Source organism: Pseudorasbora parva, chromosome 24 (genome assembly GCF_024679245.1).
Source record: "Pseudorasbora parva isolate DD20220531a chromosome 24, ASM2467924v1, whole genome shotgun sequence".
Lineage (NCBI taxonomy): Eukaryota > Metazoa > Chordata > Actinopteri > Cypriniformes > Gobionidae > Pseudorasbora > Pseudorasbora parva.
In genome coordinates, this window is record NC_090195.1 from 20933508 (window position 1) to 20953522 (window position 20015).

The 20015-nt window shown below is 38.2% G+C and overlaps 1 protein-coding gene across 2 annotated transcripts; it reads left to right on the forward strand.

The window, feature by feature from the left end:
* The first annotated feature begins 5 nt into the window (after positions 1–5).
* On the forward strand, positions 6–18190 carry tm9sf1 (transmembrane 9 superfamily member 1). Of its 2 annotated transcripts, none has more exons than XM_067435228.1 (9): positions 6–146; positions 2536–2756; positions 3374–3505; positions 3897–4019; positions 6018–6370; positions 9262–9416; positions 13366–13551; positions 13741–14014; positions 16700–18190. In XM_067435228.1, the coding sequence occupies exons 2-9, from the start codon at positions 2544–2546 to the stop codon at positions 17091–17093; spliced, it is 1830 nt and encodes a 609-aa protein (XP_067291329.1). In that variant the 5' UTR covers positions 6–146; positions 2536–2543; the 3' UTR covers positions 17094–18190. The 2 variants fall into 2 exon arrangements, with proteins under 2 accessions (XP_067291329.1, XP_067291328.1); XM_067435227.1 differs by having other exon boundaries at positions 69–240.
* Positions 18191–20015: the final 1825 nt, after the last annotated feature.

A 20015-nucleotide genomic window follows, 5' to 3' on the forward strand; every position in this document is an offset into this window, starting at 1 on the left:
TAGTCCCGCCCACCCCGGAAGATCCCAGAGGGGGTGTTTTTATTTTTAAGGTGACGTGGATTCGCTGTGCGCCGCTCCTGCTGTCGACCTTTCGGCTGTTTCATCGCGTAAAAGCAAAGATTGGATATCTTCAATCGCCAGCAATGGTCAGATATGACATTACACATACGCGTGTGCTGTTGACTGGATTTTGAAAAGAAAGAAGCGATTCTGAGGAATCAGAGGAAGCATTTGGAACAGGTTTGGTGCATTTCTCGGATGCGGAAGTATTTCAAGCATCTTAGTAGACGAAACGGATTTCATAGTGCTCTTAAATCAAAGTGCAGACACTCATCGATTTGTTTTTCAGTTGTTTATGTCTGAAGGATGCTAGCTACTGTTTATTTAACCTATCAAAGTTAATAGTAGCTTGAATTAATCTAGCTGAAGACGTTAGGAAAATGGTCCAATTCGTCCATTAGGAAACTACGCAAGAACTGATTTCTATAACACTTTTTTTAGTTTCTTTTCATGTACTTTCAATATTAGTATAACAGTAAATTATGTATCATTGCAAACAACTGAACTTAACCCCAACTCTATAGTAATTACGTTATTAATTTTACTAAGTACTTATTTGTGTAATTACACTTTAATAAGGAATAAATTGACTTCATATGCTTCCATATTCAACGATTATGTTGTTAGAGTCAAATATTGGATATAGTTGATGCATAATATATCCCTTTATTATAATTCAAATTTGTATGAATGATTCATTTCAATCATTAAATGTGTATGAATAAGAAAGAAAAAAATATTGTAGGTGCTGACAGCTTTCACTTAAAAGGAAAGTTCACCTCAAAATAAAATGATTTACTTACCCTCACTTTTCATGCCATAAAATGAAGTCTACATTTATGTCAAAAAATGCATAATAATCTGCTTAAAACATTTTACAAGTCTTGCATATAGTTGAAAATACTTGATTGGACATAAAATGCATCAAGATTCAAATTTATATGAACTATTAAAATCGAAATAATAAAATTGACATTAATTATTATGTAAAAAGGATTTTTTTTTTTTTTTGCCGTGACCATTTGTCTTAAAAGGATAGTTCACCCTAAAATGAAATCATGATTTATTTGTTTTTCAAACCTGTATTTTTAGTACAATATTACTTACATGCAGTCACTAATTGTATAATAAGTCATAAAAATGAATAATAATTCTAAAAAGAATTAGCAGTTTAAAATGGTTCTAGGTTGAGGGTGCATCTCAATCAGCTCCCTATTTCAGTATTCAGGGCATTGATCAGGGAGTCAGCCTACTGAACTAGGGAGCTGATTGAGACGCACCCTGGCCCTCATTTATCAAAAATGCGTACACCTGGCATACACCCAAAACCACGGTGACTAAGATTTATCAATATGGACGTTGCCGTACGGCACGCTCAAATCTTACAGCAGCTGAGGAGGTGGTGTACGCATGTTTGAGTTAGTGTAAAAATGTGCAGAAAAACAATTCCTAACACCACAAAACACACTGACAAAGATATGCTATATTATGACCCACTGTAAAAACAACAACAACAACAACAAAAACAGTATTGATAAACTCCAGTGTTTATTTTTGTGCAACATGGACTTCACTGTTTAATTTGTGTGACTTTCCAAAAGCATTTGATTTGTAGGCATGTATTCCTCCAGTTGTGAGCCTGTGCGCTTTACCTGACGGTTCAGGGTTAGGCACGGCAGCTGAGCACGGACTGGGACTGAAAATAATTCAGACTGACAATATTATAATAAAAATGACCTTCTTCTTCTTTTAAATAATAATAATAATAATGAAATAAATAATAACTATATTCTTCTTCTAAATAATAATAAGCGTCATTAATAATATAAATCATAATAATAATAATAATAAAAAGACTTACAAATGTTTATGCAATTATTAATGTGAATGAAGGGTACTCCACATCACATCATCACTATTGTACACCCCAATAAATGTGATGTGATATGAAATTAAATGCTACTTGTTTCAAAACACGTGCTGTAAAATAATGCATTGTGATAGTTCATTTCTCATCCAAACAGCTGCTGGTGAATGTTTCTCAACCCTCACACTATTAACAGTACTCGTAATTTGTGTCCATATTTTGTTTTTGTGAGTGCCTGTAATCCCACTCTTTAAACTCCCAAATAAAACAATTAAAACATTTTCCACCTGGTGATGGTCTTGATGGTCTCCACGTCGGAGAAGTTTCGCTTCTTTGCCGTCTTCCGTGTGTTCATGGCTTAAAATGAGGGCGTGGGGGTGGCGGAGACTTGAATATATAGGGGCTTGTTATTCTAATGACGATCGTTTTCAGCCGTGGCATTTATCAAGGGCAGGTATTGCGTACACCTGGATTGCAGAAGGCCCCTGAGTCTAGCATGTCAACTGTTGGACCTGTCATCCATGAGCCATTTAACACAATTGTGTAAATGTTTTTGTTGTCCACATATTTGCTGACCCCTTTTACAGTCTTGATTTGCTCACCAACAGGTGTTGTCATGACAGCGAGACTGGAAAGTTCAGGCCTGCGTGTCGCTGGTCGATCCATGAGGCTCTGTGTGCTGGTTTTGTGCCTGCTGCCACACTTTGGCTGGGCAGTCAGTTACAAGCAAGGCGATCCGGTGATCCTGTATGTTAACAAAGTTGGTCCATATCACAACCCCCAGGAAACCTATCACTATTACACTCTGCCAGTCTGCAGACCTAAAGAAGTGAGTGTGCGTTGTACTATTTAATATTATCTGGATCTATTAGTGTGCTTGCTTTAGGACCTTATAGTGCAATATACAAGTCATTAAAGGGTTAGTTCACCCAAAAATGAAAATTATTTCATTAATTACTCACCCTCATATCGTTCGACACCCGTAAGACCTTCGTTCATCTTCGGAACACAAATGAAGATATTTTTGTTGAAAGCTGATGGCTGAGAAAGGCTTCATTGGCATTCAGTATATTTCCACTCACAAGACCCATAAAGGCACTGAAGACGTCGTTACAAAGTCCATCTCACTACAGTGGCTGTACAATAATTTTACAATGTGACGAAAATAGTTATTGTGCGCACAAAAATCAAAATAACAACTTTATCCACCAAGTTATTGACATGAATGACAATATGACGCAGCTCCAGGCCTTTCTGAAGCCTTTCTCAGCCATCAGCTTTCAACAATAGTATCTTAATTTGTGCTACAAAGATGAACGACAGGTGTCCAACGACATGAGGGTGAGTAATTCGTTTAAATAATTTTCATTTTTTGGGTGAACTAATCCTTTAAGATTTACTGTTAGTGCAGCTCTATCACCTTGTGGATGATTTACATGTTTGCAGGTCCGTCATAAAGCCTTGAGTCTGGGAGAGGTGTTGGATGGAGACCGTATGGCTGAGTCTCTTTACAATATCCGCTTCAAGGAAAACACAGAGCGACAGACGCTATGCAAGCTCACGCTCTCTGAGAAAGAGGTAGCAATGCAGCCGTATTCTGAAAATGTGCAAATTGCAGTCATGTTTAGAGCATAAAATACTTTTTGGACTTTAAGTTCCTGATTTTGCTCATGGCAAATTAAATGCAACATTTTGAGAAATTATAAGCGAAACGAACCGTTTTCCTTCATGGCAGGGGTTCTCTATCCTGCTCAGGCTCTAATCAAACATGGCTAAACTGGCTAGTCAAGGTTTTCAGGTTCATTTGAGACTGATGGGTGTGTTAGAGGCTTAGAACTAAACTCAGCATTAAGCCAGAACTCCTGTAACATGATTTAGCACATTTTATTGTCAAAGAAGATGAGAAACGGCTGAGATGTATAGAAATCGCTTCAGATGTCTTATATTTTATGCATTTTTGAAACCACAGGTGGATCAGTTGCGAGAAGCAGTTGAGGAGCTGTATTACTTTGAGTTTGTCCTCGATGACATTCCCATCTGGGGTTTTGTGGGATACATGGAAGAGAGTGGATTCCTGCCTCACAGCCACAAGGTCTTTATCTATGTCTCCATCACTTACTCACAAACACAGTGGCCCCAAAAAGTGTTTGGACACTTTGCTGGAATTACAAATGTATATGTTTTTTTTGCATTAGATATTAAAACAAGGGCTGCAAAAATGCTAGTCCTATATTTAGGGATGTGTTTTTTCCATATTTATGTGGATTTCATATCTTCCATACTAAAATTCATTTATATAAATAGAGTATATGAGTAAAAAAGGATGGGGGTGTTGGTTGGGTCCTGTATAGTCTCAGCCTCAGACTTTACGACCACGGACCATTGTGTCTTGATGATGCATATGGCACACTTATCTGGAAACACTTGAGGAGTCTCGAAGACGTCATCAGATTGGTTGAATTTTACAGGATGTCCACGAGACGAGCGTGTTGCGTTCTTTAACAGTCCGCCTGGAAACAAATGCTGTGACGTGACGCTGTAGTGTTTATAGATGTGGCGATGAGCGCTCCCCCGGATCAACTAAAAGCTGGATTTTAAAAAGTATGTGAAGTTCGTGGCTCAATTGTTGCATTAAACTTACACAGCGTTCTTGAATTGTTCTGCTACCGTTTTTGTAGGGACAGCGACATTACATTTTCACACTATGATGCGAAACAAAATAAACTGTGATTGGTTGCATTACTTGTCAGACAAACGTCATCTTGGGCAGTCCTCGACCAGTGAAAGCAGCGATAGAGTCCAGACCTTCTGCCATCATGTCTGAAGGTCTGGCTACGCAAGCCTAGCTACTGTATGGTGTTTGACATTGCAGACATTTAAACAATTGTTAAAAAAACTGCCAATTTGTAACATTTTCTAATAGCATTTTTGGTAAAACAACAACCCTTGTTTTACTATTTATATCTAATGCAAAGAAATGTTCCATTAAATTGTATGCGCTGCAAAAGCTCACTGCACCATCTGCAAGACACCCGTAGCGTCTTAGCTTGGGTAGCTTCAAAGCATCAATTGCAAGTCAAAATCCTTAAAATCCTTACTTGCTTGATACATTTTTAATGAATTTTGACAATGCATGGTTGTGACATGGCTTAGTTCGATCATGAAATTGCAACAGTTGTGATTTAATTATATAAATATGTAGTCTAATGTGGTGGATGTTTCACACTGCATTCACACGGGACGTCTATGTTAACACTTGACGGAGGGCGTGGCTGAAGCTTCGTGTTGATGCGACTGTCAGTGACAACAGCCAATCACACGTCTGCTCTAGGGTTGCATGAACACAGCTAGCTAACGTCTACTCTAGAGTATTTTCATAGGGCGATCTGATTGGATGACGCATGCGTTGGCACTTGAAAAGTTAAGATATATTCAACTTCTGCCGCTTGCAATATGAGTGAAGTGGGACATAACCCACAATTCAGTTCAGCAACGCATGACGTCACCCTTTCAAAGTAATTGAGAAGCGTTAACGCAGATGCCCTGTGTGAATTCAGAGTAAGAGTGGAACACAGCACTGTTCCTTTTCCCATTTCGACTCACAGTAAATGCCACTCCACATAAACCATCTCTTGAGTCACTTATTTTGTAATGCAACATACACCATTTGATTAAAAAAAATTATTTCTATTCAACAAAAATCTATAAAAGTGTTTGTTTCCACAAAAATATTTTACCATTGTTAATAATTAGAAATGTTTCTTGAGCACCAAATCATCATATTAGAATAATGTCTGAAGGATCATGTGGCACTGAAGACTGGATGATGCTGAAAATTCAACTTTGCCATCACAATTATAAAGTTAATTTTGGAATATATTAAAATAGAAGTAGAAGTCATTTTAAATTGTAATATTTCATAATACTGTATTGTTGATCAAATAAATACAGCATTGGTGAGCATAAGAGAGTTAAAGCAATTAGGTGTCCAAATCTTTTTGAGGCTGTTGTTTACTATTAGACTGTTTTGATGAATGCTAATTCAGCAAATAAAGCATCATGTCTCTTCATTCTCCTTTGTGTACATCAGGTGGGGTTGTGGACACACTTGGACTTCAATATAGAGTACAATGGCGACTCTGTGATCTTTGGCAATGTATCTGTGAAAGATGTGAAGCCGGAGCCATTAGAGGAAGGAGGGGCGGGCCATGGTGCCGGTGTCAGCAGTGGTGGTCTGTCGATCACCCACACTTACAGCGTTCGCTGGTTTGAGAGTACGTTGCCCCATTCACGCAGAGCGGAGCGGCTTAGAGATTATTCCTTCTTTCCCAAGACTCTGGAAATCCACTGGCTGTCCATTATCAACTCACTAGTGCTGGTGGTGCTTCTGTTGGGCTTCGTCATCATCATCCTTATGAGAGTCTTGAAGAATGACTTCGCCAGGTGAGAAAGAATCTAAAGTCACATACACATATGTAAATCTGGTTGAATACATAATTGTAATTAATTAATAATGAAAAGTTTTTCTTGCTAAAAGGATTTAGTCCTTACAGATAGATTTTATATTCTAATTGGATAAGCTGTGTTTGAAACTGTTAAACTGCTGTACAACACACCTGGGAGCTTATTCTAATATGACAGAGGAGGTCAATTGAGTATAGTGAACTCATTGTCATGTTCATGAAACCAGTTGATGATTTGAGCTTTGTGACATGGCACATTATTCTGCTGGAAGTAGCCATCAGAAGATGGCACACTGTGATCATATAGGGATGGACATGGTCAGCAACAATCCTCAGGTAGGCTGTGGTGTTTAAATGGTGCTCACTTGGGACTAAGGGGCCCAAAGTTTACCAAGAAACTATCCCCCACACCCTTACACCACCACCACCGGCCTGAACCATTGATACAAGGCAGGATCCATGCTTTTTAATATATATATATATATATATATATATATATATATATATATATATATATATATATATATATATATATATATATATATATATATATATATATATATATATATATATATATATATATATTAGGGATGTCACAATACTCAATATAATATTGAACTGTTCGGTACACGGCTCAATACGTGCTTGTAAATTTTCGGTTTTGCATTTTATTAATTATTTCTATTTCGCTGTGTTTGAAATATTCCTCTCAGTTTATTTCGCCTCTTTCTGAGTGTGCCTGTGAGTCTATGCGCTGATATGAGCAAATATCCAATCATTATGCACTAAAGTTAGCAGCAAATTTGTAAAAATTAGTTTTTTTTTCTCCCTCTCATTTCGTATCACCATGCCTCTTTAGGCCGGGACTTGTTAGAATTTGCTTTCCAAACATAGTATTCAGCTTCAGGCACATCCCTATGTAATATTTTCTCTTTTTCTGACCATTCTCTCTCTGTAAACCCTAGAGATGGTTGTGTGTGAAAATCATAGTAGATCAGCAGTTTCTGAAATAATCCAACCGGTTTATCTGGCACCAACAACCATTTCAGATGCTCAGTTTGAACTTTAGCAGATCATCTTCAACATGTCTACATCCCTAAATTCAAAATGAGTCAGTTGAACATGTGTACCTAATAAAGTTGCCAAAAGGTCCCCCTTTTGCAGCAAAACAGCCCTGAATGTACTCCACTAGACCCCTGAAGGTTTGCTGTGGTATCTGGCACCAAGAGGTTAGCGGCAGATCCTTTAAGTCCTGTAAGTTGACAGATGGGGCCTGCATGGATCGGACATGTTTGTTCATCACATCCCACAGATGCTCGATTGGATTGAGATCTGGGGAAATTGGATGCCATGTCAACACCTCAAAATCGTTGTTGTGCTCCTCAAACCATTCCTGAACCATTTTTGCTTTGTGGCAGCGTGCATTATCCTGCTGATAGAGTTCACAGCCACTGTTGGCGCTTTCAGTGGTGGACCGGGTTCAGCATGGGCACTCTGACCAGTCTACGACTATGCTCTGTGTATTCTGGCACATTTCTATCAGAACCAGTATTAACTTCATACTTGAACAATTTGAGTTACAGTAGCTCATCTGTTTGATCGGACCACGCGGGCCAGCCTTGCACCCCACATGCATCAGTGAGCCTTGGCCACCCATGACCCTGTCGGTAGTTCACCACTGTTCCTTCCTTGGAGCACTTTTGATAGATACTGACCACTGCAGACCGGGAACACCCCACAAGAGCTGCAGTTTTGAAGATGCTCTGACCCAGTCGTCTAGCCATCACAATTTGGCTCTTGTCAAACTCGCCCAAATCCTTACGCTTGCCCATTTGTCCTTCTAATGTTCACTTGCTGCCTAATATATTTCAACCGCTAACAGATGCTGTGATAGAGATAATCAGTGTTATTCACTTCACCTGTCTTCATGTTATAACTGATTGTTGTGTAAATATTAATTCAAGTATTTAATCAATTTAGGGTGGAATTCTTAGCTGGTCTTGTTTTTGTTTGTTTACATTATGCTTGCAAACTAGACTTAATTCAACTGTAAGTTTAGGTTAATTCAGTTCATAAGTAAATATTTTACGTTTATTACACATTCAAATAGTAGCACATTTGGTACTCCAGGGAGCTCATGTTTCCAATTGTAAATCATTAAATGCATTTCTGTTGTTCCCTGAGCAACAAATGCACAAACAAGGCTCACCAAGACTGCATTTGTGTGCAATATTGTGAAATATTACAATTGAAAATAATTGTTTTTTATTCTGTAATAAGTGTTTTATTATTATTATTATTATTATTATTATTATTATTGTAACACTTTACAATGAGGTCTTATTTTTTAATAGTGGCTAAAATGAACTAACAACACATTTGTTACTGTATTTATTAATCTTTTTTAATGTTAGTTATTAAAAATCCTGCTGTTCATTGTTTGCTCATGTTAGTTCAGTGCATTAATGATTTTAGTAAATACAGAATTTGATGTTAATAATATATTAGTGAATGCTGAAATTAGATTATGAAAAAAAATGTTGAAAAAGATTAATTAATGCTGTAGAAGCATTGTTCATTCTTAATACATGTTAAATATAGTTAACTAATGTTAACTAATGAAACCTTATTTTAAAGTGTTACCATTTGGCATTTATTATTATTAACATATCAAAAGTAGCAATATCTCTTTACTGACCTCAAACTTTTGAATGGTAGTGTAACTCTTGCCTTTTATTTTGTATAATGTATATAGTAAGTGAGGTGAAAGCAATGAAATAGTCAGTATTTTTGTGGGCAGAGATCAGGAGCCAGTACTCCGAGGTCATTAATCAACAAGAGACTGATCATACGCTCTCACTGTGTCAACAGGTATAATGTGGAGGAAGATGGGAGTTGTGACGATCTGGATCAGGGGGATAACGGATGGAAAATCATCCACACAGATGTCTTTCGCTTCCCACCATATAAGAGCCTCCTATGTGCTGTATTAGGGGTCGGGGCGCAGTTTCTGACTCTGGCCACAGGTATCATATGCTACATTATAGAAATATAATATATCAAATGATTAAAAAATGAATGCACATTTTCAAATTAGCTAAATTGAGCATGCTACAATACTCTTTGATTACTTGAGGACAAGGCCGTAACCACCGTAGACATCGAGGGGGATAAGTCCCTCCCAATATTTAGAAATATTTCAGGTTCATAATGCAGCTTTGTGTTCCATTATGCACTGCTCTGTTGGTTGTTGGGATGGTCTGCCTCAGCGTCTAACAGCACTTGTCAATAGCTGCATTTACATGGACCCTAATTATCCGTTTTAATCGGACTAGTGGCACAGTCGGAATAAAATAAAAAAAATGTAACGACATCATCAATCGGAATGAATTGGCCAAATCTGACTGAAATTCAATTCGGATTGTAACGGGTGGTTTACACCTTTTCTAATCCAAAGGATGGAGATTATATATATATATATATATATATATATATATATATATATATATATATATATATATATATATATATATATATTATAGAGATATATATAGATAAGGAAACGTTTTCCTCCATCAGCAACATGCAGCGACCTGGCCACTGTTCTGGAAGAGGAATGGCTCAAAATCCCTCTGACCACTGTGAAGGACTTGTATATGTCTTTCCCAAGAAGAATTGATGCTATATTGGCCGTAAAACTTCACAACCAAAAGTTAGTGATTGCTTATGGCAGATCTAGAGTGAATCTGGGCAGATCCAATAGTTTTGAACTTCAATAGAGTACCTGACTTCATGGACATTAACGATTGTCAATGGATAGTGGCCAAACCCTCTGTACAAATGAAATGTACGAGAGTAGGATCAGGCTACCTGGTAGGACCAGGCTACTTGTACAGTAGGTTTTAATATAAACAGGTCCTTTTTAAAAAAATTAGCATATTGTGATAAAGTTCATTATTTTCCATAATGTAATGATAAAAATTAAACTTTCATATATTTTAGATTCATTGCACATCAACTGAAATATTTCAGGTCTTTTATTGTTTTAATACTGATGATTTTGGCATACAGCTCATGAAAACCCAAAATTCCTCAAAAAATTAGGATATTTCCTCCGACCAATAAAAGAAAAGTGTTTTTAATACAAAAAAAGTCAACCTTCAAATAATTGTTCAGTTATGCACTCAATACTTGGTCGGGAATCCTTCTGCAGAAATGACTGCTTCAATGCGGCGTGGCATGGAGGCGATCAGCCTGTGGCACTGCTGAGGTGTTATGGAGGCCCAGGATGCTTCGATAGCGGCCTTAAGCTCATCCAGAGTGTTGGGTCTTGCGTCTCTCAACTTTCTCTTCACAATATCCCACAGATTCTCTATGGGGTTCAGGTCAGGAGAGTTGGCAGGCCAATTGAGCACAGTAATACCATGGTCAGTAAACCATTTACCAGTGGTTTTGGCACTGTGAGCAGGTGCCAGGTCGTGCTGAAAAAACAAATCTTCATCTCCATAAAGATTGTCAGCCGATGGAAGCATGAATTGCTCCAAAATCTCCTGATAGCTAGCTGCATTGACCCTGCCCTTGATAAAAACACAGTGGACCAACACTAGCAGCTGACATGGCAGCCCAGACCATCACTGACTGTGGGTACTTGACACTGGACTTCAGGCATTTTGGCATTTCCTTCTCCCCAGTCTTCCTCCAGACTTTGGCACCTTGATTTCCGATTGACATGCAAAATTTGAGCAACAGTCCAGTGCTGCTTCTCTGTAGCCCAGGTCAGGCACTCCTGCCGCTGTTTCTGGTTCAAAAGTGTCTTGACCTGGGGAATGCGGCACCTGTAGCCCATTTCCTGCACACGCCCGTGCACGGTGGCTCTGGATGTTTCTACTCCAGACTCAGTCCACTGCTTCCGCAGGTCCCCTAAGGTCTGGAAACGGTCCTTCTCCACAATCTTCCTCATAGTCCGGTCACCTCTTCTCGTTGTGCAGCGTTTTTTGCCACACTTTTTCCTTTCCACAGACTTCCCACTGAGGTGCCTTGATACAGCACTCTGGGAACAGCCTATTCGCAACCTATGAAATAACGAAATAATGACTTGTATAGTGATGGCAGATTTCAAAACACCGCTTCGTAAAGCTTTGAACCGTTATGGATCAGTGTATCAAATCAGCAGTTCGCATTGCCAAAGTCACGTGATTTCAGCAGTTTGGCATTTTGACACGAGATCCTGATTCGAAATGCTGATTCATTAAGCTCCGAGGCTTCATGAAGGAGTGTATTGAAATCGGCCATCACTGTGTAAGTCGTTATTTTGTGGTTTTTTGCGCACAAACTATTCTCGACGCTTCATAAAATTATTGTAGAACCGCTGTAGTGAGATGAGCTATTTAACAATGTCTTTAGTGCCTTTTAAGGTTCTTGAGAGAGGAAATGATATTGTGGCCAATGGAGGCCTTTCTGAGCTATCGGATTTCAGCAAAAATATCTTAATTTGTGTTCTAAAGATGAACGGGGGTCTCACAGGTCTGGAACAGCATGAGAGTGAGGAATGACAGAATTTTCAAATGACAGAATTTTGATTTTGGGGGGGGGAATAACCCTCTAAGGCAAGAGTGTCCAATCCTGCTTCTGGAGGGCCACTGTCCTGCAGAGTTTAGTCCAACCCCAATTCAACACCCCTGTACCAGCTAATCAAGGTCTTATTAGGCATACTAGAAACTTCCTGACAGGTGTTTGAGGCAAGCTAGAGATAAACCTTGCAGGACAGTGGCCCTCCAGGACTGACTTTGTACACCCCTACACTAAGGTTACAAACAAATCACCAAGCAACCATACCATAAAATTTCAAGTACAGTATAACACCACATTTGGCTCACATCATCAAAACCCATATATACTGGCAGCTTTTTTCCCCCATTCTACTGCAATTGTTTGATTAAAAGTAATGAAACAGCACAGTCTATATATTAAAACCTACTGTACAAGTAGCCTGGTCCTACCAGACTCTCGTACATTTCATTTGTACAGAGGGTTTGGCCACTCTCCATTGACAATCGTTAATGTCCATGAAGTCGGGTACTCTATTGAAGTTTAAAACTATTGGATCTGCCCAGATTCACTCTGGATCTGCCATAAGCAATCACTAACTTTTGGTCGTGATGTATGTCATCTCAAACTAGCGCAACATCAACGTCATCGTTCTCAGCCACTCACTCTGTTCGCTGATTGGGCCCGTTAAAATTTGACCGTTTGACCGGAGACAATCAAGAGAATATACCGCAAACCAGAAGGAGTACTGAAGGAAAATGAAAAGTAAGTACGTAGGAGGCCAGAGCCTGGCTGCTGTACAAGCACATATCTAAAATAATATTACACATCATATGTTCTTCCCCAACAGTTAACTAAACGTTCACTTAAAACATAACAGATCATGTTTGCGTGACTCATTTTGTTAGCACAGGTCAATGATATATTAAACTAACTAGTTGACTAATAAATAAAGTAGTTGGATGTTTGATGACTAGTCGACTATCTTGTATTTGTTAAGTTTATACTTATGCGTCATAGCTACAGACTCCAAAAACGTAACAACGTGTCAATTCTACGCAGACCGCAAGCGCTGTGATTGGTCTGCCAGAACCCCTCCCTCAGAAATACACATGCTCTCTCTCCATGCGTAACTGCATGTCAACATGGACAAGTATGCAGAAGTATAAATGAAAATCGACGCGTAGGCCACCGCGTGTTAATGCATTAACTTTGGCAGCCCTATTCATTTTATGTTATTACCAGTTCTGGCACCTCATTTAGTCTTTAGTCTATCACTAATTTGCATTGATGATTTGGCAATATTCTGTGTACAACAGTCTTGGGATGGTACTTGGGATGAAATTGGGATGAATGTGAGAGGAGAGTTGCAGATAGGAAGAACACGACCTTCAGATAACACTTTTTTTTTTTTCCCGGTTTCTTTAGGAATCATTGTCATGGCACTGCTGGGGATGTTTAATGTCCATCGTCATGGTGCCATAAATTCGGCAGCGATTGTATTGTACGCTCTGACCAGCTGTGTGTCAGGTTACTGTTCCTGCAGTTTCTACACACAGATCCAGGGCCAGCGCTGGGTCTGGAACATTATCCTCACCTCTGCACTCTTCTCTGGTAAGACACAACAGTCTTCTGTATTTAAAAATGGTATAACAGGGACACACTGTGTGGGGTATTGTTTCCCACAATGGAGTGTGCTCAAAAAGGATTTTCAATTTCCAGTGCATTTAGAATAAATGTTAAACTTTTGCCTGACTCTCTTTGTTCTTCTCTTCTCTGTTTCACTGTCTGTGATTCGTTCAGCCCCCCTCTTCTTCACCTGGAGTGTGGTGAACTCCGTTCACTGGTGGAGCGGGTCGACTCAGGCCCTGCCTGCCACCACCGTGCTTCTACTGCTTGGCGCCTGGGTGCTGGTGGGCTTCCCCCTCACCGTCATTGGTGGAATTGTTGGAAAGAACAGAGCAGGCAACTTCCAGGCCCCGTGTCGCACTCGTAACATACCTCGGCAAATTCCCCAGCAGCCTTGGTACAAACACGCGGCCGTGCACATGGCCATCGGTGGCTTCCTGCCTTTCAGGTAAGAGCAGTGAGTCTCGGCAGATGGCTTTCCAGACAGCTGAATCACTTCTTGCGTTTTGTGTAAAATAAAATGATTTGTTTTCAAATAATAAAAATGTAAACTTTTTTAGAAAACATTTTTTTTATTATTGTATTACAGTAGAGGCCAAAAGTAATCCCCGGATATTTTTGTTTGCTTGTTCATAATTTTTTTGACAGCCTGGCACAAAAATTATCTCCATTCAATTTGGCATGTTTCATTGTTATCATCACAGAGAAACTCTGATAATAACTATGCAATATGCTAACAAATGTTTTAATACTATTTGGTTTATTATTAAAAAGTGTCAATTTTATACCTAAAATTGCGTGAAATTGTACATTTTCTATTACTTTTGGCCACTACTGTATACAAGATAAAAATGTTAATATAATATTTAAAACATTTATATATATATATATATATATATATATATATATATATATATATATATATATATATTATAATATATGAAAATTATATTACATGAGAAAAAATAGTGGTAATATATGATATATTACATGATATAATAAATTATATAATAATGTAATTATTTTTTTAAATAATTTTATATATATACATTACATAATTGGCCTGTGTGTGTGTGTGTGTGTGTGTGTGTGTGTGTGTGTGTGTGTATATATGTATGTATGGTATGTATGTATGTATGTATGTGTATATATACACTCACCTAAAGGATTATTAGGAACACCATACTAATACTGTGTTTGACCCCCTTTCGCCTTTAGAACTGCCTTAATTCTACGTGGCATTGATTCAACAAGGTGCTTAAAGCATTCTTTCAAAATGTTGGCCCATATTGATAGGATAGTATCAATACAATGTACATCTTGCAGTTGATGGAGATTTGTGGGATGCACATCCAGGGCATGAAGCTCCCGTTCCACCACATCCCAAAGATGCTCTATTGGGTTGAGATCTGGTGACTGTGGGGGCCATTTTAGTACAGTGAACTCATTGTCATGTTCAAGAAACCAATTTGAAATGATTCGAGCTTTGGTGCATTATCCTGCTGCATTATCATGTGACATGGTGCATTATCCTGCTGGAAGTAGCCAATCAGAGGATGGGTACATGGTGGTCATAAAGGGATGGACATGGTGAGAAACAATGCTCAGGTAGGCTGTGGCATTTAAACGATGCCCAATTGGCCCTAAGGGGCCTAAAGTGTGCCGAGAAAACATCCCCCACACCATTACACCACCACCACCAGACTGCACAGTGGTAACAAGGCATGCCATACCATCTGAATGTCTCAACAGAAATCGAGACTCCTCAGACCAGGCAAAAATTGTTCCAGTCTTCAACTGGCCAATTTTGGTGAGCTTGTGCAAATTGCCTGTTTTTTCCTATTTTCTAGATATAAGTGGGACCTGGTGGGGTCTTCGCTGTTGTAGCCCATCCGCCTCAAGGTTGTGCATGTTGTGGCTTCCCAAATGCTTTGCTGCATACCTCGGTTGACTGAAATAACAACGAGTGGTTATTTCAGTCAAAGTTGCTCTTCTATCAGCTTGAATCAGTCGGCCCATTCTCCTCTGACCTCTAGCATCAACAAGGCATTTTCACCCACAGGACTGCCACGTACTGGACGTTTTTCTCTTTTCACACCATTCTTTGTAAACTCTAGAAATGGTTGTGTGAGAAAATCCCAGTAACTGAGCAGATTGTGAAATACTCAGACCAGCCCGTCTGGCATCAACAACCATGCCATGCTCAAAATTGCTTAAATCATCTTTTTCCCATTCTGACATTTAGTTTGGAGTTCAGGAGGTTGTCTTGACCAGGACCACACCCCTAAATGCATTTAAGCAACTGCCAAGTGGTTGCTTGATTAGATAATTGCATTAATGAGAAATTGAACAGGTGTTCCTAATAATCGTGTGCGTGTGCGTGTGTGTGTGTGTGTGTGTGTAATAAAGTAATAATTATATTGCTCTATATAAAAATGTTTTCTTATAAAATATCTGAATATAAAATTACATTTTTACTTTTATATAATACACCGGTAATATATTTTTTGTTTGTTTTTCTGCATAATTATATATTTTTTCTTATATATTTTTTATTTATATATTTAATTCTATGACTATATTCTATTCTATATATATGTGTGTGTGTGTGTGTGTGTGTGTGTGTGTGTGTGTGTGTGTGTGTGTGTGTGTGTGTGTGTGTGTGTGTGTGTGTGTATATATATTTATATAGAATAGAATATATTCATATATTATGCATGGATATTATGCATATATTCATGTGCGTGCGTGCGTGCGTGCGCGTGTGTGTGTGTGTGCGTGTGTGTGTGTGTGTATATATATATTTATATATATATATAGAATAGAATATATTCATAGAATGAAATAATAAATTCATAAGAAACGATATAATTATACACAAAAACGAACAAAAAATATATATCATATTATCGGTGTTTTATATAAAAGTAAAAAAAAATCCTTTTATAATATTTAAATATTGAATTACTTATATTCAAGTAATTTTATATTCAGATATTTTATAAGAAAACATTTTAATATAGGGCAATATAATCATTACTTTTATATTTCATAAACATTTTTAGGAAATGTTATATTATATCTTACTCTTTATCTCCTTCCACATCTGTTTTTTTTCCTCTTGACTCTGCAGTGCCATCTCAGTAGAACTGTACTACATCTTTGCCACTGCATGGGGTCGTGAACACTACACACTCTACGGCATCCTGTTGTGTGTGTTTGCTATCCTGCTCTCGGTGGGCGCCTGCATCTCTGTGGCCCTCACCTACTTCCTGCTCTCGGGCGAGGACTACCGCTGGTGGTGGAGAAGTGTTCTTAGCACCGGCTCCACTGGCATCTTCATATTTGTTTACTCTCTCTTCTACTACCACAATCGCTCCAACATGAGTGGCCTTGTACAGAGCGTCGAATTCTTCGGATATTCTTTGCTCACAGCGTTTGTTTTCTCGCTCATGCTGGGAACTGTCTCTTTCTGGGCTTCTCTGGCTTTTATTCGTTACATCTACCGTAGCCTTAAGATGGACTGAGGGGAGACTGTTTCCTCTCAAACTGACCCCCCTCTCCACTCAAATGGGGAAAGAGACTCATGGACCCGGTCCTCGTGGAACCCTGCACGAGCAGGTTTTGTGTTGCTGAAGTATATTAAACTATCAAAACTGCTTCTGATGCCAATCTTAAAAGGAATAGGGAACAGACCAAGTGACTTGACTAAAGACTAATTTAATATTTTATTTTGCTCACCAACACCCTGATACTTAAAATTCACATAGATATATAGTTGCTAGATTATCTGCACATCAAATACAGAAGTATTTGAGAGTCAGCTGGATTGTTTGTTCTGAATAGGGCAGATTTTCATACTTCAAAATGTTGCTTTATGCCATATATCCAAGACTGTTCTGTTTTGGATTTTGTTCATGTAGTTAATATGACTGCGATGATTAAATGTTGGTTTCAAAACATAAGGGGACAAGAACAAGTTTCAGAAGACCATTGAGAGGATAAAGCACTTATATGTACTGTAGGTGAGTTTACTTGATGATTAAAGGTGCATGGAAAAGAGACGTGTAATATTGTGTACAAATGTTGCAATATACACATTTTGAGTTTTCGGAAGGAATGTTTAACAAGCGAGTTAAAGAAATGAAGAACTGATTACGGAAGCAATACCATCGTTTGAAGTTGCCATCAACTGTGATCTGCTGAAATGTAAATATACTATGTTTTCAATAAAGTCACTTTTATTACATTAAGAGAAATAAATGTCGGTGAAATGCAACGATGGTGGTGTCTATCGTATAAATGTATGTAAACAGACATTGTTTTAAAGCTCACTGTCAGATATGCTTATCCTTTTGATGTGTTCTTATACACTACCGTTCAAAAGTTTGGGGTTAGTCAGATTTTTTTATGTTTTGGAAAAAAAGTAACTTAAACTCACAAATGCTGCATTTATTTGATCAAAAAAATGTAAAAAATTAATATTGTTAATTTCAATGTAATTATTTTAATATATTTTAAAATGTAATTCATTTTCAGGAGCCATTATTTCAGTGTCACATGTTCCTTCAGAAATAATTCCCATGTGCTGATATGGCGCCAAATAAACATTTCTTATAATCAATGTCGAAAACAATTGTGTTGCTTAAAAGTACACTCCACTGTGTAACTTTTGGCCCTTTAGCAGTTAAAAAACAAAACTGCATACATTTTGGAGAAGAACATTGTTTTGGTTGTCACATTATCGTGCTGAAAGAGGCCACATCCACCAGAGATTACCGTTTCCATGAAAGGGTATACATGGTCTGCAACAATGCTTAGGTAAGTGGTACATGTATGGCACATGCATGGCAGGACACAAGGTTTCCCAGCAGAACATTGACCAAAGCATCACACTGCCTCGGCCGGCTTGCCTTTTTCCCATAGTGCATTCTGGTGCCATATGTTCCCTGCAGGTAAGTGACGCGTACACACCCGGTCATCCACGTGATGTAAAAGAAAATGTGATTCATCAGACCAGGCCACCTTCTTCCATTGCTCCGTAGTCCAGTTCTCATGCTCACGTGGCCACTTTTGGCAGTGGACAGGGGTCAGCATGAGCACCCTGACAGGACTGTCTCTGTATTCTTATAAATGGCTTTTGTTGTAGATAAAATTAAATCTTGTATCTAGGCTTGCTCTAATTAGTTTTTGAGAGTTCGCCTACTCAACACTGTTTTCAATTAAAAATAGAAGGCTTGATCCATTAGTCATTATTTACATGACAATAGCATTTTGGGGTTAAGACAACAAGTTTAAAAAAAGTTATCCATGTACACAAAACAAGTATTAGTTTTTCCCTTTACAAAGTAACACCGCCAATTATGTTGTCTGACAACGTAAATGCACATACGTAGGGGAGACCGGGTATGGTTGTAACACTTTTTTCTTCAGCACCTAAAACTACAGTTTTTTTAGCTACACGTCTGAAACTTTTAGGCAAAGTACCCAAACTTGTCTACTACAATTGCCAACAATTTAAATTTCTCCAACTATATTACAGACTTTTTGAGATGATGACAAATACAAGGTGGTCCTTTGTTACAACCTACCCCACTACTGGGGTAGGTTGTAACACATACTAGGGTATGCTGTAACAGGTAGACAAAATGCACAAAAACACAAAAAAGGGTACTCCAAGTGTTATGCCACAAAAACAAAAAAGTTTAATTTTAAATCAATAGCTTATAATTAACATATTTACCCCCATTCCACAGAACGAACCAATGAAATGCATTCTTTGTCACAATAGTGACAAAAACAAACAAAAAAATACATGCTTAAGTCACAATGGTGACAAGAACAAAACAATTAAGCGCATTCTTAATCAGAGTTACAATGGTGACAAATGAAATTGGTCAGGCCTGGAGTGCATGCCTGGTGGGCCCAAAAGCTACATAAAACACACTTGACCCACACTTCTTTGGGTCTTGAATTTCTAAATGGTTCCATGCAAATGACACAGAAAGAAGGAGTTATCATCCTTCACCCTTTTTTACATTCTTTTTTTCTCACCCAAGTTCTAGGCATTCTGTAGTATTATTAAAATCACAAAAAGTTTCGTATTTGTTTGTATGGGGATGGTTGTAACACTTTCCAAACACGTGTTACAACCTACCCCACCACTGTCACCCACTGTTTAGATAGCTGTATTAGCAAGGTGCTTTGAAATTAGCAGGAGGTTAATACACCATTCTTTACTAGAGAAACTAAAGATTGACCTGATATAACTCATACAACATTATTTACAACAGTAGAAGTACTAAAAAATATATTATCTTGTTTTTTTTACTTTTGTACCTCAGAATTTGATTTCTGTAGCTTCAGGAGAGATGGCAACACAGACAGCAAAACCTCCATGTGAGATCATAAAGGAATTCTGAAAAAAACTGAAACTGTCAGATGACTCC

What these genes read in the sequence shown, in the direction of transcription:
- tm9sf1 (XM_067435228.1), top strand. Translation starts at nt 2,544, where the DNA reads ATGACAGCGAGACTGGAAAGTTCAGGCCTGCGTGTCGCTGGTCGATCC. An exon ending in CAGTCTGCAGACCTAAAGAA is followed by an intron (nt 2,757 to 3,373) that starts GTGAGTGTGCGT and finishes ACATGTTTGCAG; the next exon opens with GTCCGTCATAAAGCCTTGAG. An exon ending in TCCTGCCTCACAGCCACAAG is followed by an intron (nt 4,020 to 6,017) that starts GTCTTTATCTAT and finishes TGTGTACATCAG; the next exon opens with GTGGGGTTGTGGACACACTT.